We start from the raw sequence: 22,853 nt of genomic DNA, 5'->3' as shown, positions 1-22,853 counted from the left end.
TCTGAAGATGACTGCCAGGGGCGGAGCTTAAGCCCTGCCACCTCACTGGTTGGGGCCATAAAGGACCAAAGTGAGGTGGAGGGACTACACAATAGAATCGCTCATAGACTGCAATGGGCTATGTATATGCACTGCTAGTGGCAGTGTATGTATATTAAAAAAATGTTTTAATAATTAATATCACAGAGGATTCCCAGTCTGACGACGGGGAATATTCAAGCATGTGAATCTATGAAAGATACCAATGCTGGAGAAATACAGTTACAGGTAAGTAACTAAGCCTTCTTGGGCTCACCATTTTTAATTACTGCGTACCATCCTGTGTGTTTATTTTAGAAGTAATTCTCAAAGTGAAAAGACTCTCTTTTTTTGTTATGCCCTCTTTTTCTTGAGAGAGTGAGCTCAAATCTCACATTGACAGACATTAATATGTCCTATAAAATCAGCTGAAGCAGCAGCATGTTTTGTCTTTCTCCAACATTGGCAAGCATCCGGACACAACATAGAATCATTGGAAGGATCTGAGCATAGGTTTTCTTCTCTGGCCCTGAAAGGCATGATGCTGTCCTTTAGATCATCCTAACTGTTGTAAGTGGTGCCAGACATCAGCACAATCTGATATACCATAGATCATCTAAAGACATTGAGCATAATGTTTATGCAATAGGAAGTGGCAGGCATCAGGATGTCCCATTCATTCATCCTAAACATCTAGGCATGCTGTCCCTTTCAAGTAGGGCCTTTACAAGTATGTACTGGGACGAATCGAGGGAATTAGTTCCTTCTCCCCAAAGAAGAGCCCCTTCCTTTGAGGTTAGGGAGGTGAGCCCGCTCTGCAACACCCTCATTGGGTGTAGAGGCAAGTGGGACCTCGCCTGGAGAGACCGTCCCTTAGGGGACAATGACTCAAGTTTCTGTGAGGAACTCCCTAAAGCTGTACGCATTATGTCCTACCTGGGATGCTCCCAAATAGCAGAAACCTTCCCATATCAAGGCCGGAACGAAGAAACTCTACACAGATGCTCTCATTTTACTGAAGAAGAATGACCCTTTAAATGAGACTAACCAATCTACTGGGATGAGTACGTTGATTAATGTAACCTCAATGAGCCCCAGAGAGAGGAGGTAGAGAGGAACGCAGATGTCGGTCTGGGAAGGCCTGAGCTGCAAAACATCTGCAGGAACGAGAAAAGCGAGTTTCAAACTCGCTCCAGAGTAGAGAGTGGAACGCCAGAGCTACGGCGAACCTGAAGTGCGAGAATCCAGCAGGGCCAAAGCCCGAGAACAGATGGTGGCGGTTCCACGAAGAATGATCCGTGGTGGACAGCTGGTCCACAAACCTTTGCCGATACCACCGTGAGTGTGAAGCCACAGGGTGTCTGATCCCACCTTCAAGCAGCGGAACCCAGAGAGGAGTGACCGCGAGAAAGCAAGTGCTAATGAAGCAAAGGCACCGGCGACCCAGACCAAGCAAGAAGGATTCCGAGGAACCTGGCTCCGTAAAACGTTCTCTGTCAACGACGAAGGTAACCGTGAGGACCGGAGTCAAGGGTGGCCTCAAGGAAGGTATACTTATATCGTACAGCCAGCTCGTCTCAGTGTTGGTCATGAAACAAAAATAATCTTGAAACAAGTACTTTTAAAGTGTAATAATACTGAAGAACGGATTATTGAAAAGCTAAGAAAGAAAGAGAAGAATCTGTCATCCCAATTCCCTGGGAAAAGAGCTTCAGTTCTACTTGAACCTGATGAACTTAAAATGTGATAACACGAAAAAGCAAATTACGGAAAAGCTTAATAAAAAGAGAGAAGAACCAGTGATAGCACCCAGAGAAAAGGCAAAAGTAGTACAGCAGAGACAAGGTCAAAAAGATCAAACTGAGCTATAATAAACGAATGGGGACTGACGAACAACAAGTGTATCCAGGGATATACTGAGAATCACAACTAGGAGTGTAAAACTTATATGAGTTCCCTAATGGAGATTCCTAAAGGAGGAGGAAAATACAGTAGCCCATTTGAAGAGTTACAAAGACTGATCAAATAAGCCATGAGAGGCTATTTAAGGATCATATACTAATCTACAGACTGATGCTAGAAGTATGCTGAGGCGAAGTGAATCATTCTCAGAGCCAAAGTACGTTTATATACTGGTAGAGTCAGTGAGGGTAGATTTGGACAGCAGACGACTTCTTCCACGGCAGACTTACGAGCACCTTAGTAAGATAGGTAGAGACGACCCATAGTTATAGGGAAGTTTAAGCCTTGGAATTCTTACTTTAATACACCATCTTGAAATATGTCATCTTGAGTCTGTGTCCTCCTCCTGACCCGCCACAATACCACAAGTCATCCAAAGCATCTAGCTTTCATGGCCATCTCTATTGTTGCCAGATATAGGATATGCTGTACACTTTCCAGAACAGGAGTTTAGTAGTAGGGCTCATCACTATTAGTGGCAGGCACAGGGATGTACTGTCGAACCATCAAAACCAAAATAGGAGTTTGAGAGGTGAGGGTGAGATGAGCACTTAATCAGCAGTGCCAAGCAGTCACTGTTTTATTCGAATTACTAAAATGGGAGTAGTTTCTGGTACTCTTCAGAAGGATAGCAAAGCCCACCTTGCAGCTTTGCAAATTGAGTGCTAAAGAAGAAAGCCAGTGAATTTCCTGTCCCTGAATCTCACAACCTCTACAAGTCCATACAGATATTTTAAGCAAGCACACATCCATCTTATAAGGCATTAAGAGCATGGGGTCTGCAAAGAGTGCAGCTACATGACCACTTGTACAATGGATAATTGCTTGCATTTTACAAAACTATACAATAGCAATGATTTCTTGTTCTTTGTTCATTCAAGAGAGATAGCACATAGCTGTGATATGAATACTTTTGAAAAAGTATTTTCCGAAAAACTATTTGTCAAACATAATGAGACTTTTGGAGGGTAGACCGCTCTGGCACAGCTGCCTAGGATGATTGTTTTTTTTGTGGAAGTTTTGTTTACTCAATTTCCTTTTGTTATTTTGCAGCTACTGGTTCAGTTCGTACAGAACACATCTATTCCACTTGGACAGAGTCTCGAGGAATCTGCATCTAAGGACCTTTCATGTCTGTCTCTCCATCCAGTAACAGGGACCTCACAATGCAGCCATCTCAACTTGCAAGGTGCGCCCCCAATAATCATAGAAGATTGCTGATAGATCAGGTTCTCCCAGCAGACCTGTGCACTAGACATGTCGTGGGTATGCTTTATTTGTAGCAGTTGTCATTTTAAAATTGGGGGTGATGAATTCTTACGTCGGTTCTTTGTTTGTATGAGTGGTCTGCTCTGCCTTGCATGTATAGTTTGTCTTAGTTTGGTTTCATGTTCATGGTTTGTCTTTTGATTGATTACATAGGTTTCATTGTTTTAGGTTGATTGTACATGTGTGGACTGCTGTTAATTATTTTTTTATTTACATACCGCCTAACACCAAATTACTGAACAGAGAACAGTAACGGTACAATAATAATGTACTGTTACATGCTCTTGGTCTCTTAGATTGGTTCTCAAGTTGTTGAATAACAGCATGTTTTTTACATAGAAAATACAATCACAACAGTGTCAGGAAAGATTTTCCCTTCATTGAAAGCAATGTTTTTTAAAAAAATGATTTTATCCTGTCTTGACTTTTGGGAAGCAAGTACTTCCTTTGCTTAGATCATCTATTTTGAAGGCACACATACCAGTGTAGGGGGTACCCTGTCTCCCTTTGCAAGCTTCCTTATTGTTTTAAAGATACATATATCACGTTACAGTAAAGTGCGGGAGTGGTATTTTGTATCCCTCTTTTTTAGTAGCATTTTATATTTTTTACAATAGCAGAAGACTCTGTGCGTTATCGAGTTGATGTCCCTCAGTGGCAACCGTTCCCGTGCTCCGATGTGAAGTCGGCGATGGTATAAAATAGCACACACTCTGCCGTCACCTCCGTTACGTTTTCCCGCATGCACAGCTCGCTTTGGAACGTCTCGACTCGCCTCAGCGATTTCTTAGAGTATGTCTCCTCCAAAAATGGGGTTTTAATAGGTGTGCGGACTGTGACTCGAAAGATGTCGATCACAGATCCGCATAGGATATGACTCGGGTGCCTCGGTAAGGAGCACAAGCTCATCAAGTGTGGCTTCTGCCAGTCGATGACTAACAAGGCCTTGAAAGAGGAAGTCTAAACTCTCACACTATGTCGGTCAGTTTCAAAATCCCTGTTCTCTACTAACTTGCAGAGGAAATCCTCTGAAGTCATGAGTTTAAGGGATAAGTCACCTCGAAGGCCTAAAAAACACTCCAAACACTTGCTTAGAGGACTTGGCTGCTTGACTGAGGGAAGCCAGTGGCATAGACTCTTCTCCAGGAACAGAATTTGCTTAACCTTGCACAGCTGCTCATCGAAGTGCTGCATATAGGACAGTGATGAACAGAGTCACTGAGTACTTGGGTTGGGGACATCCTGCAAAGGACATAGTACAGAATTACTTTACGGATGACAAAGGTCCTCCCAACAAATCTGTGCTGCCTTTCCATTCAACGCTTAAGAACACCATCTTGGAAAATTGGCAGAAGCCGACACCACTCCTGCTGTTAATAAGGAATTTGTTAGAAAATAGACCATTGGGGGCGCTATTGAGCAGAAATGGCGATGGCTGCCTAGCTGTGAAGCTCCGTCTCAGGCTAGATCCTTTGTATTTAAATATCCTGATCAGTGCATTCTTTTTGCATAAAAGTTTGAAAGGAGCGTAGGGGAAGGCAAGATGCAGCGACTCTTACTCGGAGCTTCCTAGGCTCTGTAACGATGTGGGATTCCCTGCTGTAAGCTGACAGAGGGGTGCAGTGGCTGAAGCCCATGTCAGACATAAGTGATCAAAGACATCCTGCTTGAGGAAAGTGCATGACTTTGGCGTGTGCGTGGCTGCGAGAGATCGAGATGCCGCTGCCCCACGATGGCATCAGTGGGGACTGCCTGTTACTGCCGCTCACGGGACGAGACGAAGACCAGCCCTCCTGCAATTACCCCCCTAGGGTGCCTATATTGCCTTCCCGCTCGGCAGGGCTTCGGGACGACAGTACGTTTGCTGGGTGGTCCCACGAATGGTTAAGGACCACGACCTGCGCAGCATGCAAAAACCCCCCAGAGATGCGGCTCAGGTGAGAAGTCCCCACCATGACAGGGTGAGGGATACACCATTTGTATTTTATATAGCGCCTTAAACCAAAGCGCTGTACATTTTAAAATCAGGATACAGTACGACATAATTATAGATAAACATCAAAACATCAATTCTGGTAGCAAGCAAGCGGGGCCTATGAAGAAGATGAGTTTTCAAAGAGACGAAAAAGAGAATAAACAATAGAGCGTAGAGTAAGTGGGAGGGCATTCCAATGTAAAGGAGCAAGGAGCTGAAAGGATCGGAACCAGGACTGGGCACATGGAGGACTGGGAACGTTCAGTCTAAAGAGACAAGAAGAGCGGAGAGAACGAGAAGGAGTATAAAAGGATAAAGAGTACAGCAAGATAGTCAGGTGCAGAGATTTGAAGACTAAGCAAAGAAAATGAAATTTGAGTTGGGAGCGAAAAGGAAACCAGCCAAGTGAGGAAGACATAGAATCTCGATAAGAGAGAAGACAAGAGTAGACGAACAGAAGAATTGTAAACTGATTTCAAGGGGGCAAGACAAGAGCACGGGAGACCAAAAAGAGTGTTGGAGCAGTAGAAGATCCAGGGAAAGATTAAGGAGGAAATAAGAAGTTTGGTACCTTAAAGTGAGGAAAGGAGGAACTTTACGAATATTCTAAAGATGGAAACGACAGGAACGAGAAGTAAGAGAAATATATGAGCAAAAGAGAGATTAGAATCAAAGTAGAGGCCAAGATTAAGAGCTGTGGGGGAAATAGCAGGACTAGAAGGAGGAAAGGATATGAAGGGAGGTGGTGGATGAGGGGCAAGAGTTCTGTGCGCAAGTGGTGCGGAGACAGACTGCTCCAACTGCGCCTTTGAGGAAGCAACGGGACGAATTGGTTGAACCGAGCCGTCTCTACCGGTGCGGACCAAGGCTGTCCCCAGCTTCCCGCGGGATCCCAACACCACGATCCTGCAGTTTTGGGCAGCTCGCTGGACGGGTGGCCCAACGTTCCATGGCGCGGACATATGTGCAGCTGGGGCTTGTTATGAAGGATCACCTGCTTGTTTTCAGCGCGGGACGGCTGGGAAGCAATCCCATTATACTAATGTGAGTAAACAAGGCCCTCTCCCCTTTCCTAGCCATACATCCGCCAGACACGCTCAGCTCCCCGGGTGAAGGAGAGAGTTTGTAACACATCCTCCTGCACTACAACAAATCTTGGGCACCTCGCCAGCTGCTGCGATCCGAATACATCTAGCACCCTGGAGTTGCAGCGTGACCGCAGACAAGTCCACAGAGTCCTGGTGTAGCTGGAAGTCTTGCGGGGTAATACGTGGGAGACTACAATCCATCGTGTAAAAGACATAAATAAGTGGAAGCAACGCTAGGCTCTTACACGGACTAATAATAAATCGATGCCACAATAAACACTGAATGTGTGCGTCACCGAGCTGTACGAGTCACCAACATCAAACCTCAAACACTGTAGCCCTAGAGTTGAATATATGCGTTGGAGGCTGTGGGCCGGTCACCATTGGTCCCTGGGACCCTAGTACAGTGTGAAGCCCTAAAGGGTCACAAAGTGTGCTAGGCAGAGCCCTCGGGCATGAAAAGAGCACACACTTATATTTGTGGACAAAGTACTATAGGGGGAACCGCTCTGCTCTGCAGCCTTGCCCTGCACTTGGCGGAACGTCTCATTGTGCAGATGGGTAGACAGCCTGATCCTTTTCTGGCTTCCTGATTTCAAACCTGCTGTGGGGAAGCATACGAGCAGTGGCCAGGGCATATCTAACAACGCGACTGGGAAGTGTGACTGCCTGGCACTGGAACTAGTGGAGGAGGGGGGCCTAGCTGATCAACTGCAATTTCCAATAAAAGCTGCCCCTTCTGGGGGAAAACACGGAAGAGATCTGATTGATTGGTAAAGGACATCTTCTTTGCAAAGTCTCTCCAAAAATCGACGATAGGTGCAGTTGGGAAGAAGAAAGGTCTGATGGATTCCTTCACCAACTCGCAGACTCCAATGGCAAGCTCATCGGCACTCACGGTAACTGATGCACTATCGATGTCAACTGGTAATCCTATAGAAGACCACTTATTAACAACGATGCAGACTGGATTCTTGTCCATAAATGTCAAACTAGATGACATAGTAGCAACAATTGGGTCACTCAAATCAAAGCTGCAGTAGGAGAGCACACGGATAAACGACACTGAAGCCAGAATAAGTGTGACTGAAAACAAGGTAGATCAACATGACTGGGACTTAACGCACCTGAAGGGAGAACTATCCAAGATGAAAGGTAAATGTGTAGATTTGGAATCGAGATCCAGGAGAAACAACATACGTATTGTCAGAGTTTTGGAATCAGCCTGAAAAGGCCAAATGGAATTTTTTGTGGAAGCTCTTCTCAAATCCGTGTTTGCCACGGCTTCATTCTCTGAACATTTCCTGGTGGAACGTGTGCATCGCACCTCGCCCCAACCCCTAAACCTGGGTCCCCCCTCGCACTATCATAGCGAGGCTGCTAAATTACAGTGACAGATACTTAATCCCGAGACTGTCAAGAGAACTGGAAACGTTGAGATACGAGGAGAGCAATATACACATCTATCCGGATTTTGCAGTGGGGGTGCATGCCCAGAGGAAAACATATGGCCCGGTGAAGAGACAATTTAGACTACGCCGGATTCCATATGCATTGATTTTCCCAGCGGCGGATTCAACATGGAGGCAGGGAGCACTTTTTTGGAAAACCCTGTTAAGGCAATGAACTATGTAGAATCTTCTATTCCGCTCCCACCTCGGCTCTGAGACGCAGGCCAGAACAGGAGCTCGAGACCCGAAGACGAATGAAGGGATCCCGCAGACTGAATTATGAGACCTTTGATATCTTTTATGTTCTGCACAACAAGGTTGAGCAATCAGTTAGCACCAACAGTTTTAGAGCTGCCCGGGCGGTGGCGTACGGCTGCTATGGGTATGCTGCAGCTAACGCTCCTCAGGAAAGTTCAATGAGTTATAAGGGGGTACATCATCCAGTTGGGGCTGATGGAGCGGGTGGAGGGAGGGGACCAAGTATTAACCAGTTAAAGTTTAAACCTGAGTCAGAAGTCAGTATGTCACATGCTTCCAAGAAATGTTGTAGCAATGTTGGGGTGAGGAGATGGGATGGGCAAAGAGAAGGAGTTGATTGAAGGAGTTAAAAGTTGGAAAAATAATGGTCATGTTGAGAGCAAATGTATGATGAAGTGTCCTCGCATCATATTTGTTGATAGAGCTTGTCGTATATGGCAGTTAAAAGACCCAAAGACAGAAGGTTGCAAATTAAGCTGCTGACCTGGAATGTTTGCAGCCTTAACAACCCAGTTAAGGCAAGGAAAGTCGGTGCATATGTATCAAGGTACGGGCCCCAGATATTGATGTTGCAGGAGAAGCATGCTCTGGAGAAAGTAAATACCTCCTTTGCTCATAACTGGAGCCCTCTAAGATATGATACGGAATATTCCACACAGGCCAGAGACGTCCTCACTCTTGTCCACCCCTCATTGGGTTTCCAATTTACTAGAAGCAGGGTGGACACACTGGGTCGGTATGTGCTAGTGTAGGGCGAGTTAGCTGCCCATTCGATTGTATTGGTCAATACTTATGGACCCAATTTCGATGATCCAGAGTTCTACCATACAGTCGCTGACATGTTGATTCCACTAGATGGGACCTGGGTGATATGGGGGGAGATTTTAATACCATTCTAAACATGAAATTGGACCGGTCCTCGGATGCTCCACGGGCGCGGCACACACACTACATCAAATCTTTCTGCAGCTCCCCCTCACGGACATATAGCAAACACTTCACCCACACAGCAAAGAATGTACGTATTATTCCTCAGTCCATGACGTGGAGTCCCGTATAGACTTTTGGTTATGAACTCCCCTGATCGCCAGTATGGTTCAGAGAATTATATCATCCTTAAACGCACATTGTCCGACCAGTCTACTTGGCCCTTGAACTGTCTGACTCTCCAGCAAATGCCCCGCGATGGAGGATGCCTTCTCCTCTCCTAAGAGACCCCTGCGTGACAGAAGCCCTACATGTGGAAATCACAGATTCTTTTGCCATTAATGTAGGATCGGTCCGTACCCATACAGTGCTCTGGGAGACATTCAAAGCATGGGTAAGGGGAATCATATTGGCCAAAACCTCTGGATCACTCGAGCATTAGAAGGGAAATAGGCCAAGTTGAAAACCAACTCGGGGAACAGAAAAACAAATATGGTAAAGCACACAATGAGGAGACCCTCGCACAGATACAGGAGTTATTGGGTGGATTCCACAAATATGCGGATAGGGAGATTTTGTATATGGCTACCCCTACGCAGAGAAGGGGATAAAGCCGGTAGATCACTGGTGAATCTGGTAAAAGCCGAGAATCATCGTAACTACTGGGATTCAGGCCGCGGATAGCACAGTTATGACTAATGATAAAGACATTAATGACACATTCGCATAATTATACTCCACTCTATATTCTAATCAAGACGAGGTCACGGAGGAGGAATTCACCCGATATTTACTGGCCGTTGGGCTCCCCACACTTTCGACAGAAACCAGGCTCACTCTAGATCATCCTGTAACACAAGACGAGATTGTCAGTGCCATTCCGTCGTTGGTGTCTGGGGAAAAGCACCAGTGCGGATGGTTGGGGGACCGTACTCTATAAGGAGTTATGATATGATATTTTATTTATATCGCGCTCGTACACAGGTGTTTCAGAGCGCGACCAGATAGATAAGCGAGAAGAAAAATATATTTTTTAAAAAATGTTTTATTGGTTAGACCATTTAAACCTTTAACATTCCACATTCAATTTGTCTTTCAGTCTCATCACATCAGGCAAAAGATCATTATTTGATGATCTGTAGTGTTATTCTCCTTAGCCATTTTAGCAGGAAGGTAAAATGAGTCTGTTTACTTCCCTCTCTCTCCAGATCCTTCCTCCTCCAATCCCATTTTCAAGGATTCCACACATTTAAGAGCATCTATTCTGCCAACCTTTTCAACTTTCAACTGTCAATAGTCTCTCCCAATATTCCTCCTCCATTTCTGGTGAAATCCTGAGAGTATAACTCCCCATTTCCTTCTGGTGTTTCAATGCCAGGGCCGGGCAGGTTAGCATAACGTGTCTAACGGATTCCAGTTGATCTTTTGTTTTCACAGTGTCTACAGTATGCTTTTTATTTTTCTAATTGCTTTCTCCTCCATTTAACCTCTCTAGAGTTCCAGATGTTCGGTTTGCATCTCAGTAGAAGGTCCCTGTAGTGGATTGATGGAAACTTCTTTAGATATGTTGGGAGGATGTTCAATTCTTTATGTTCCCATATGATGATATGACACTGGTTTCTTGTCAATTTCTTCTCTTGGGTTACTTCCCAGTCTTTTTCCTGGATGGTTCTTTTGGCCTTGTCCGGGTTGTGTTTCTAGGTATCCTCAAAGATGCTGAACTGTGTAATAATTAAAGAAGGTAGGCAGGTAAGGACACAACGTGTTACTTTCGGTAAGTTTATTGTCTCTTGATGTAAGTTGGTAACGTTGAAGAGACACCGGCAGCACCCCACCCGGCAGGCATTAGATCTGCTCTAACTGTCAACCGACAGAGCACATGCACGTCACCCAGCCTCACGCGCCTACATTCCAACATCCAGGAACCGCGCGTGCACTCCCCACCATATACATAACACTTAAGATACAACACTTCTCCCCCCGACAGATTCTTTAATGGACCTAACAAGGACAAAACCAACTCAAGATGCACAAAATGTGGCCACCATGCCATGCACCCAACCTGTACACAGAGAAAACTCAAGCCGCCACAACACTCATAACCCACAGAACAGAACGCTGCAAGCAGAACACTACCTTTAGAAAAACAGAGCGCCTAAACGCCTCTCCCATGTATAAACGTACCCAGATAGTACAATTCTCAACTATCACCATTCCCACTCACCATAAACCATGGCAACAAAGCCACCCGCCTACTGCAACCAACCAAATAGGATGACAATTCCAACAAGCAAAACTAGAAACCCACAAATCACCACCCGATTCCTACTTCTCAAACCACAACGGGACCAAAACCCTTGAGGGCATAAAACAAAACTATGCACTACCACCAAACTCGAGCTTCCCCTCGGACCTCAGGCCTGACACACCTGACACACCATAAATAGCACAACTAACAAACCCGAAAGCCATCCGTGCACACTTCACACCTCCCGCCCCGGGCCCCCCCTAGGGCCTCCAGCCTGCCACGCCAGAGCACAACCAACCGGCCAATGGACCCTCCCAGCCAACCAGGGCCCACAACAAACAAGCCCCGTGATACACCAAATAATAATGGCAATAGAAATCACTAGACAGAAGACCAAAGAAATCACTAGACAGAAGACCAAAGAAATGCTGGACACCCCCTCGCCAGCTGACAAATACCATCTAGCCAACAACCTATACCCACAGGAAACGCACATACTCCCCACACACACCTCTAACACCAAACCACCTTTCACTAAACCAGACACTGAAACCACAACAAACACGCACTGCCACCAACGACAAATGCCCGTCAACTTAAACGCATAACCATACAAAATGTGAGAACTGGCAGGAACAAAAATAGCCAGAGAAAAACTCACTAGGGATACCCAAACGCTGCAACAGACCCACCTGGCCATCTGCAGCAGCAACAAAACAACATAGCCATGTTACCAACATATAGCACTAGCGCTTCTAACACTAGGGCTAAATCAGCAAGAAAAACACAGGGAACACCACTGAAACCCACAGGATACTAGTAACCACAACAAAAGATTGCAGGCATCACTAACCGCCCAACCTAATCTACACCAACCTAGTTCGAATCCACCCGGCATTCAGAAATACTAGACCCAAAACATCAAAACGCGGGAATAACCGCACCAGCGCAGTACGAACCCACCCGGCACTCATTACCGCATGCAACCACCTGACACTAACAGGCACACAAATAACCGCGAGCAACTCCCCCGCTGCAGACAGCCGGCCGGAGAACACTCCTAAATGGAAGAAGGACCGGGCCCAACGCCCCGCCGGGTGGGATGATTATATTGGAGGGCAGTGTCCTCTTCTGCTCTGCTGCCCCCTCCGCAGCATGAATCCTCGTCGCCAGTGTAATAATTTAAGAAGGTAGGCAGGTAAGGACACAACGTGGTACTTTGGGTAAGTTTATTGTCTCGATGTAAGTTGGTAACGTTAAAGAGACACCGGCAGCACCCCACCTGGCAGGCATTAGATCTGCTCTGTCAACCGACAGAGCACACGTACGTCACTCAGCCTCACGCGCCAACATTCCAACATCCAGGAAACGCGCGTGCACTCCCCACCATATACGTAACACTTGAGATACAACAAACTGTTCTAGGATGGCCTTGCATTTCGTTTTCCAACGTTGGAGTATTGTATCTCTATTTGTTGGCCCAGACTGGGCTAGTATTTCATATGGTTGAGGTGGTTTGTCAAGGATGCATTTGCGGTAGAGAGATCGTTTTCCACAGCACTATTGACGCCAAGGATTGGAGCCTTAATTCAGTTCTTATGAGCTCAATCGGCAGCGAGTTTGGAAGGCATAAGATTTTCCGCCAGAAGTAAGACTCACATACGTTCCATACTTCCCAGCTCAGGGCTAGCAAGGCCTCAGCTCCATAAGTAATTACAGCTGACCGCTTTTGTTCATAAAAAGTTACGATAGGGTTAGAGAGAACTTTCCATACCTTGGATTTATCATCAGCCCTTGATTAGTTAAAGTTGTTAGTTTTTACTGCATCAATGCATAGTGGCCTTTTTCATTAGTTTTTGTTTATCCTTAATCCAAGATATAATGTTGTATCCACCACTTCCAGTTTTTCATTCTCTAACAACCAGGCATGATTTTTCATTACCCCTTTTACCACGGCTGGATCTCATTATCAGGACCATGGATTTCTTGATGTTTATTTTCATCTCATTTTCTATTAAGTACTTATTGAAGGCCTCTATCCTTCGCTGTAGCCCGATGGCCGTTTGGTCGGCGAATACCACATCGTCAGCATACAGCATCCATGGTACTTCCGTCCCATTGATCTTTGGGGTGAAGGCACGGGTCTGTTCTTGGGTATTCTTCATGTCTTCCATTTATATAACAAAAAGGAAGGGAGCCAAGGCGCATCCCTGCTTGATTCCACGGGATGTTCCGATCTTTCTGGTCACCCCTCCATTTGCTGTGGTTTGGACCTGTATAGTGGTGTTGGTGTACAGGGCTTGTATGGCTTCTAAAAGGTGTACCCGGCATCCCCATTTTCCATCTTTTACCACAGGCGTTCCTGGTTTATCCCATCGAACGCCTGTTCGAGATCAATAAAGGCTAAATAGATGCCTTTTTTTCCTTCCAGGGCGTTTGCTTTCATGAGATTGATTAGGAACAAATTTAAAGCTGTTCCTACACCACTGATGAAAGCTGCTTGTTTCTCGTCCAGGATTTTGGCCTGGGTGGCCCATTTTTTTAGATCTCTTAACAAGTTAGACGCAAATAGTTTGCCTATAGAGTCCAGCAACGCTATTGGTCTATAATTTCTGGGGCTCCCTCTATCTCCTTTTTTGTAGATTGGTACAATGTAAGCCTCTCTCCAAGAGGAGGGGATTTGTCTCGATCGTCTTATTTGCTGAAATAGTGCATAGATTAAATCTGACCATTCCTCGCAGCTGTCTTCAGTATCTTATTCGAGATGCCATCTGAGCCCGCTGCCCTAGAAGCACTTAGTTTTATCATCATCGTTACAATGTCATCTCTGTCGAATTCTAGTGCCCAGGGAGTTACTTCAGGGGCCCTGTCTATAGCCTTTATCTTAATATTCCCCTCATATAATGCGGTGTAGTGTTTAAACCAGTTGTCCTCCGAGACTTGGTTTACCCCTACTGCCGATTGGTTAAGGTCTCTATTATTGATTATGTCCCACGTGCTTCTTGCATTATTAGCTGACACTGTGGCTAGCATTTTCTCAGCGTCTCCTTGTGCTCTCATAAATCGAGTTGAGCGGAGCCAGTTTTTATGTTTGCCGACACTTCCTCCATTGTTTGTCTTTATCACTAAAGTTAGCCTTTTTAATGCGGGTCAGCTGAGCTCTATATTGTTTCCTTCTGGCCACTAAGAGCTCATCATATGCATGTTTCTTTTGAAAGGTTTTCACCTTTTTTTAATCATATTTGACCTCAAAGGCTTTAAGTAGCCATTTATATTCCACCACTTCCTCTGCGTTCCCAATGGAATTTTTATATTTTTGCACTAGTTGTGGAATTGACTGCGTTTTAATCCTTAGTCGGTTCCTTCCCCAGTAAACTTCCGTTCCCATCATTTCTTTTCTCTTTGGTGATGGTCTCATTTTCCTTTCGAGTTCCGTTTCCAGTAAGCTATGATCACTGTTTGTTTGTTTCTTAATTGTAAAGGAGTTTATCCATTCCAGTGTATTACCTCCTACGAAACAATAATCCAGACAAGCTCCGGTTTTCCCGCACTGCCATGTGTTAGCTCGTGTCAGGTCGCCTCTTGTCTAGCTATTTGACATCTTCATAACTCGGATTCGCATTTCCTCCATCCATTTTTGGTCTTTCCCTACCAGATGTTCCGTCTTTTTGATCTTCCCCTCCATATGCAGCAATTTGATGTTCAGATCTCCACTAAGGAGTATCAGCTGGTCTTCGTCTTCCATCATTGACTTGTCGATAGCATTCATGATGTCTTTTAAGTAGCCTTCCAGGTTAGGCATATTTTCGCTCCAGTAGGTGTTTATCACTAGCAACTTCGACGGCCCCTCGAGCCCCTCTGAGTGGAGTGCCATTTTTAATATTTGTAGATAGGGATTTGGGGTGAGGTGTACCAGAACTTGCAGGGCACTGTCTAGTTTTTTGAAAATCATAAGGCCCGCGTATGGTCTCCCTTTAGGCCCCTTTCTGACTGGGTTAATGTACACTTCGTATCCCTCAGACTGGTGTGTCCATCAGCCAGGATTCCTGGATGGAAATGAGGTCATATTTGCCCAAGAAACTACTGTCATTAGTAAACAAATGCTTGAAGCCTCTGGTGTTCCATGAGGCACAGTAGACGTTTCTTTGGGGCTCCTCCTCAATCTATTGTTTTTTCTTTGTGTTTAAAGTACTTGCCATCCATGTCCAGTCAGTGGGGATCTCTTTTCCTTCCTTTAGGTTGGTATTGTTCTTCCTCGTATATCCTGAGTTATCCACAGTAAACCTCAGGGTTTTCATTTGTTCTGCACTTTTATTTATTGTAAAAGGGCTTTTCCTCAGAGATTTCGATTGTTCTTTTGCATTTTCTCTTAAGTCTTTTTAACTCCCCTCTGCACCCCGGGATCGGTCTGGATTTTTCACTCAGTTTCTTTTCTGTGTCTTTTTTTCTTTTTGTGTTTTTTTTCACCTCCTTGTGTTTTTTTTAAATCCTTATGTTTTTCTTTTGAATTTTTTACATTTGATCTATCTTCCAGGGTTTCTAATCGGAAGCCTTTTTTTCTCAGGATATCACTAGCCTCCAGCAATTTGTGCTTGGTTTTGTTGGAGTGTAAAATAACTTGGTCCATCCGCCTTTCTTACGGAAATTCCACAAATGTTATATCCTCTGTTATCGTACGTAAGGTTGACGTTTGCTTGAAGAGTCATCACGTAGCTCCTATTTCGCACTGCTCGTCTTGAGCCTTTTCATGTTGTATCAAGCTTTAGGTAGCAGCCTTTAGGTGGCCTTGCTCTCCTGGGACTCCGGGGAGGGGAGACTTCACTCTGATCATCTTCCACTTTCTCCCCCTCGGGTTTTTTCAATTTTAGTTTTGACTGGAGCTTTCCTGACTCTATCTGGGCTTTTTTTTCTTTGATGTCTTGCTGCTTCCTTTTTTGTTCCAAGGTTTTAAACGGGGAGTGGGCTCTTTGCTCTTCCCGGAGAGGAGCCCTCTGGATAGGGACTGACTTTTTATTTGGTTTCAATGACGTCTTTATAAGTTTCTCTCTTTGGGATTTCGACGTCTTAAGATCTTTTGGCTGAACTCCCAGGTCAGCAGTTTCCCAGTTATCTATGGTTTGCCAATCGGATAAACTGATGCTATCCCTTCCTCCTCTTTGTTGCTTTTGTCTATTATTTCGATGAGGTCACTTAAATCTGCAGTTTGCTCCATCTCTTCCCAGTCCTCCTCGTCAGCTTCACTAGTGTTTTTAGATCCATTTGTCCTGTGTTCATCCAGCGCGCCCCGCTCCCTAAGTGTTATTTCCCTTCTGGCCTTCTTTGCGCATTGCAAGCTTTCTCTTTTAGGCGGTGTTCTTAAATTCCTCAGAAAAGCTCTGGAGCCGTTTACTTTCTGTTTTCGGGTTTCAATTTTTGATTTTTTTTCCTTTTCCATTTTTTTTTTATGCCACCTTTCCCCCTTGATGTTCCTGGATGTTTGAAGTACCGCCTGCGAAAATTGCAAAGTTAGTTCGGTCTGGGTTGGGCACGGGCTCTCCTCTCATCAGCCTTCTTTTGCTGAGAGATCAGGATTACATCATCTGCGGGATTACCTGTTTGATCTGGTTGAGTGCCTTCTCCTTGTTTCAATTTCATTGGACCTTTTCCAGGCTTTACCTCCTGGCATGTCCAGCTCATTGTTCTTTTTACAGAGATTTCTCATTCATTTGCAGTCCTCAAGGACTGCCTCCATCAGTAGTGATTTATCATTTGCGTCTTTTCTCGTTAAATCACTAAGGCGGTTTTGCCAGAGTAGCGTTTGTTCTGCTTCCTTATTCATTCGTGTGTCTAGTCTATGCAGGGAGGATTCCATTAGAAAATGTGCCTCTTTAATTTGTAAGTTAGTGCAAGTTACTTCTTGTAGAGAATCTTTTATCACCTCATACATTTTTAAGAATGGAGCAAGTGTGTTGTTTAAAGATGCCATGATCACTTTTTGGATGTGTTCAGTATCCTTTAACCTTTCAATTTTGCAGGCTTCATTGATTAATTGTGAGATTTTCTCTTCAGTCATATCACCATGAAACAACCTTTCATCTGCATCAGCCAATGTTTGAGTCATTTTAGTTGATATTTGTTTTTCATAGGGCTTAGTCAGATTTTTCCCATGGACTTCATCACCCAGAGCATCCTTTTTTAGCTTGTTCTTTATCTAATGCTGCCATTTTCTCATTTATGAAGGAGAAGCTTTTACTTTTCTCTCTTTCTATTTTCCCCGTCAGGATCGTAATATCTTGCATGATTTTATTTGCTAATCTTGAGTTGCTCAGGTTAGCTGCAGGCGTTTTTTCACTTTCGTTTGCTCTCGAGCTTCCTGATGGTTTAGGGCTCTCTGCCAGCATCAGTGTTTGATCATCACGCCACCCAGCTTTAGGCCCTGCCCTGCTCTTTTTCTGGTGTTGGTATTGAGGCAGCTTATTTCCTTGGGTTAGATTGTTTTCCTTATAAGGCAGGAAGATGTCAAACCCAGTGGGTTCGAGTTGGTGGAAGTTTTTCCCCCTTGCAGGGTAGGAGTCATTTGGGCTTCTTCCAAGTGGCCTAGATCTGCCTTGTCCCAGGGATCTGTCTTTTCCTATAAGGCCTCTGAGGCAGAGGTTGAGCATGGGGATTGTTCAGCCAAGGCCTTTGCTCATTTGGGGCCATAAATAGGTAAGTTAGAGTCTTTCCCAGGGATGTTTTCCATCGCATTTCGTGGTTTATTTACCTTAATTTAAGAGGACCTCCCCTCCCTAGTTGGAGTGGCCAGCTTAACGTCATTAACAGTTTTTAAATGATGACATGACCCTCCTCCTGGACACCTTCACCCTTATCAGGGAGTTGTGGCGATCCTCGAGGACAGAGATCGAGGCAATCATCTTTACTTGATCTTGATTTTTCTGTTAGGTCATTATGCTCTTCCTCAGTTACGTTTGCCGACCTATCTAGAATGTTTTCTGAGATCTCACATGGTTTCTCGTTTGTTTGGCCCATGGGGGCATCATGCTCTTTGGGGGAGGGCCTATCCATCCTGCCGTTTTTCCCTAAGTGACTGATACCTTGTTCACCCAGTTCGTCGCTGCCCAACCGCTCGACAGCGCTTTGGGTTCGACCGGCATCCAGAAGTGTGTCACTTGGACTCTCCACTAAAACTGGGGAGGTAGGGTCACTTAGGGGGTCAAACGATTTTATGGCAGGGTCTACTTTGTCCTCTAAATTTAAGGGTATCGGTATGTTCATTTCGGTAATCGTGTCTGACCCCACTGAGAGGCTCTTTCGCTTCTTGGGGTTAAATCGTAGGCGTGTCTGTTTAAGCATAGGCAGGTCTTTATGCACCGCTCTGGGTAAGTGGTCGGGATTGGCCTCTGCTTCTCAGAGAGAGGTAAATCTTTGTCTTACCTGAAGACGAGTTCTTAAAACCGCGGTCGGTGTTTCCACTGCTAGTGACTTAATTTCGTCGTGCAGCTCCTCGTGTACGGTCTTACTCAAGTTGGCAGGGGCCTGACTTCAACTAGCCCCCGTCGTGCAGTTAGTTTGCTGCCAAAGCCACAGCCAAAGCCACAGCAAGCAGCCAAACAGCACAGTGCCGCAAGGGTGCCTGGGGGAATGTTTTGTTGGCACACTTCCTGCAAGGCTGGGCCAGGAGCAGAGGGTGCAGGGCTTCACAGCGCTACGGCGCTTTCCTTGTTCACTGGATTCCCGCGAGTTTCTCCAGTGGAAGCAGCTGGTGAGCCAGCCGCTCCAATGCAGCCACAGCACAACAGCAGGTAACTCCTTCAGAAAAACACCCTTTGCGCACACGTGCTTTAATAAATAATAAGAAAATAAATAAGGTGACAAAACAGTGGAAGTGCAGCCTGTAGGTGGCAAAGTGCTAGTTTAGTTAGAAATGGTGAATCTGATAAGTGCAGAAGAAGAGTGGTTGGGGGACTGTATGGGTACAGATACAGGCCCCAGTGCAAGGGGTGGCCTGGAGGCAGTGCAGGAGGCTGGCAGGGTGAACAGGTACCTGGGCCCAAAAGACAGAGGGAGGCCAGGTGCACAGTGCCGAGAGAGAAAGCAGATCAGCAGGGGAGAAGCGGGGCAAAGGCAGAAGCGAAGAGGAAGGTCTTGAGGAGCTTCCGGAACCGTAGGTGGTTCTCCTCAAGTTTCAAGGTGGCAGGGAGGCAATTTGAAAGGGAGGCCCGAGCCGAAGACTGAGATCTACCCCCAGCTCGTTTCTTTGAAAAATGACTGACCCTGAGGGAGTTGGAGGTAGAGGAGCGAAGGGCTCGAGAGGGGAGGTATTTATGGAGGGATAGTTGAAGGGATTTTGGCTCCAGGCCCCAGAAAGCCTTGTGGACAATGCACAGGGTTTTAAATGTAATCCTTGCATCCACTGGGAGCCAATGAAGGCATTTCAGGGCTGGAGAGATACGATCCCAGGGCTTGAGACCAAGGACAAGCCTTGCAGTCCTGTTCTGGATTAGTTGTAAAGGGCTGCGAGTGGAGGCAGGTAGATTTAGAAAGAGGCTGTTACAGTTGTCCAACCTAGAGAGAATCAGAGCTTGGAAGACAGTGAGCTTCTGAGGGAAGGAGAGGAAATGAAGAGTACCTCTAAGGAGGTGCAGTAGGAAGTTTGACTTTTTAGAGACATTGGAGATGTGTGCGAGAAGAAAAGTGTGGAGTCAAAGATGACTCTGAGGTTCTTAGCTTCGCAGGTAGGGGCAGGGGGAGGGCCAAGGGAGGCCGGCCAGAGACTGAGGGGAAAGGATGAAGAGGGTGTACCAATGAGGATGATCTCAGTCTTGTTGGTATTTAAATAAAGATCATTGGCGACACACCAATTATGAATGGAGATTAGACAGTACGAGATGAGGGAAGGAGAGGAGGTGGCTGAAGGAATCCTGGAAATTAGTTGGGTGTCATCAGCATAGCACTGGAAATTTTAGCAGAAAGTGGAAATGCAGTAAGCAAGAGTTGCCAGGTATTGGTTGAAAAGCCAGGGTGAGAGGTTAGGCCCCTTGGGAACACCACAGGTAGAGAGGGAGATAGAACATTGGAAGGACCCAAGTTGTACCTGGGAGGGTCGATCAGAGATAAGAGGTCAGCCAGGCCAGAGCCTGATCGTTGATTCCCAGGTTGTCACGGAGACAATGGAGATGGGTGTTATGGTTGACCACTTCAAAAGCAGAGGAGAGATCAAGTAGGATGAGAACAGAGGGAATGTTAGAATCAAGGTTGGAGAGCAGGTCGTCACGAATGTTCAGGATAGCAGTTTCCGTGCTTCTGGCAGCTCTGAAGCCAGATTGGTGGTCATGGAGCGAGCCAACGGAGTCAGAATGAAGGTTAAGCTGAGAGATGGCCAGCTTTTCCAGGAGCTTACCCAAAAAGGGGGTACTGGAAATTGGGCGATAGTTAGCCAGACAAGAAGGATCAGCTGTGGGTTTCTTGAGGAGAGGATGCACAAGGGAGTGCTTCAGAGGGAATCATACAAAAATGTCGCCCTTATTTGTGCGCCCCTGCAGTTACTGCGACTTTGCGGCGCACAAAATGAGGGTGACATTTACTACGCCGAAGCACAGCAGGGGTTGCGGGGTGTCCCCCGCTCTGCTTGGGCGCCGTAACGGTAGTCGAGGGTTGCGGGGGTGTCCCCCGCTTACCATTTTTGGTAAGTGGGGGAACACGAAAGAAAAAACAAGAGAAGCACCCTGCGGCGTCAGCTCGAACCCACGTTAGTGGGAGGAGCTGACGCTGCAGGGATAGCAGGGTGCAGGCGAAGGTAAGTTCGGGTTGGGAAGGGAAAAGCAAGCCCGGGAAGCAGGGACGGTGATCGATATGTCAGCATTTCGGCCATCGCAGTTATGGGCGGTGCAGTGATCACATAGATCCCTTCAGAGGGAAGGGGAAAGATGCAAAGGAGATTTTGCAGAAATCCGCAAGGGCCGGAGCAAGGGTATCAATGTGGTCACTAATGGTTTTGGAGGAACAGGGATGGACCTGTATTGATGAGGCCTTCATAGATCGGACTTGTCTAGCGACCGAAACAGGGGAGACGAGAGGAAAGGAGGAGATAGAGTGAAGGTGGGTGGGTAGCAGCTGAAGGTGGGTCAGCAAGCAGAGAAGGAGAGGGTGGAGGAGCGGGAGAGGAGGAGAGTGTGGACAAAATGTCATGGGTTTTAGAGATAGTGTGAGGCAAGCGCATTGCAAAGAGCCCGAGAGGCGAGAGGAGGGTGGATACTGCAGCAGGGTTGGCCATCTCTTTGCAGATTTTAAAGAGTTCGGCCGAGTTGTTAGATGCCGCAGAGACATAGGCTTGGATGTGGACTTCGAGTTCCATCAGGAGCTAGCTCCTATCCTTTTGGGGGTGTGGGAGGAATCCATGGAACGAGGTACACTCGCGCAGTCCATGCACGAGGCCATAATCACAGTGCTACTTAAACCACACCGACACCCTCATGATGTGGCCTCTTATAGGCCTCTGTCATTAATTAATAAGGATGCGAAAATATTCGGGAAAATCCTGGCTTCTAGGTTTCTCCCGGTTATGCCCACATAGGTGCATCCAGATCAGTCAGGCTTTATCCCTACGAGGTTGACTGCTTTGTATTTTCGGCGCTTATTCGGGGTGATGGCACAGGTGAGTCCTCATGCAACTGAAACGGCACTGGTTACCTGGCCACCTCCCTTGCAAGTTGCACACCTGCACTGCCTCCCTGGCAACCCCTGCACTTGGGGACTGTTTTCTGTATTCCCCCTTCCAGCACTTGACACCTGATGTCTGCACTTACCCTTTGCACTTGCCACCAGCTGGCCGTATTTTTTATTATTGTTTTCTTTATTCTATGTATCCCATGTACTGCACTGTCCCCTCCCCTCGGCCCGCACTTTTCCCCTTCCCCTTCCTATGCACTTCCGTGATCTGAATGACATCTGGCCGAGTAGGATTGTTGTCTCTATCTTCCCTCTGTTCCCCCTCCCTTGCCTTGTTGCGCCTTTAAACACTTGTGTATAGGTGTGTTATAAATGCCATATCATATCATGTAGATAGCACCTGAACTCAAACTTGTATTCATTTGAAGATGTTATAGATTTTGATCACGTATGGAAGTGTTGTACACTGTATGTATATGACTGTGAATTATGTTGCTTGTAATATGGCCATTGCATAAAGTTCTAAAAAAGAAAAAATAGACCATCAGTTATTGATCCAGATTTTCTCTCCAGACACGCTACTCCTAAGAGTTTGGTGGTACAGGCGGGCTACTTCCACCTCTAAAGCTGCTGTATAGCCATCCATCCCACCTGACGGGGATGACAAAAAATGAGACATGCTAGCAAAAAGTGTGTTCTCTGCTGGGAATATGGCACTCAATGCATCTTGCGCATTAGCATAATATATATTCACTTTATGGAATGTAATTTCCCAAGCAGCTGATAACATTCCTGAGGGAGAAATAAGGGACGGCTTCAACAGCATCATTAATGATGGCAATGAAGCAGCATGCCAATCTCTCCAATGTGGGGTTGATGCATCATAATGTATTGGTCGATCTATGGGATTAAATGCAGTGATAAGGAGATATGCATGGCTGCGTCCAGTCAAGAATCCTGGACATGCCCTTTGAGGGGTCAAACCTTTTTGGAGCAAAGGCTGACGGCAG

At 46.0% G+C, this 22,853-nt stretch overlaps 1 protein-coding gene across 7 annotated transcripts in view; it reads left to right on the top strand.

Annotated features, from left to right (window-relative positions):
* The window catches only part of ZNF410 (zinc finger protein 410), a 1,181,063-nt gene that overhangs the window by 213,621 nt on the left and 944,589 nt on the right, over positions 1-22,853 (top strand). For all 7 annotated transcript variants that reach the window (XR_011283761.1, XR_011283762.1, XM_069637659.1 and 4 more), the window contains one exon: positions 3,034-3,169. Coding sequence is in view for 5 of the 7 variants with exons in the window: in XM_069637659.1 (XP_069493760.1) it covers positions 3,034-3,169 (136 nt within the window). In the remaining 2 variants the exon portion in view is untranslated. The remainder of the gene's footprint in view (positions 1-3,033; positions 3,170-22,853) is intronic.

This window comes from Ambystoma mexicanum, chromosome 14 (assembly GCF_040938575.1).
Source record: "Ambystoma mexicanum isolate Mex_15411 chromosome 14, UKY_AmexF1_1, whole genome shotgun sequence".
NCBI classification, from domain to species: Eukaryota; Metazoa; Chordata; class Amphibia; order Caudata; family Ambystomatidae; genus Ambystoma; species Ambystoma mexicanum.
The sequence above is the reverse complement of the archived record's forward strand: the minus strand, read 5'-3'. Positions and strand labels throughout refer to the sequence as shown.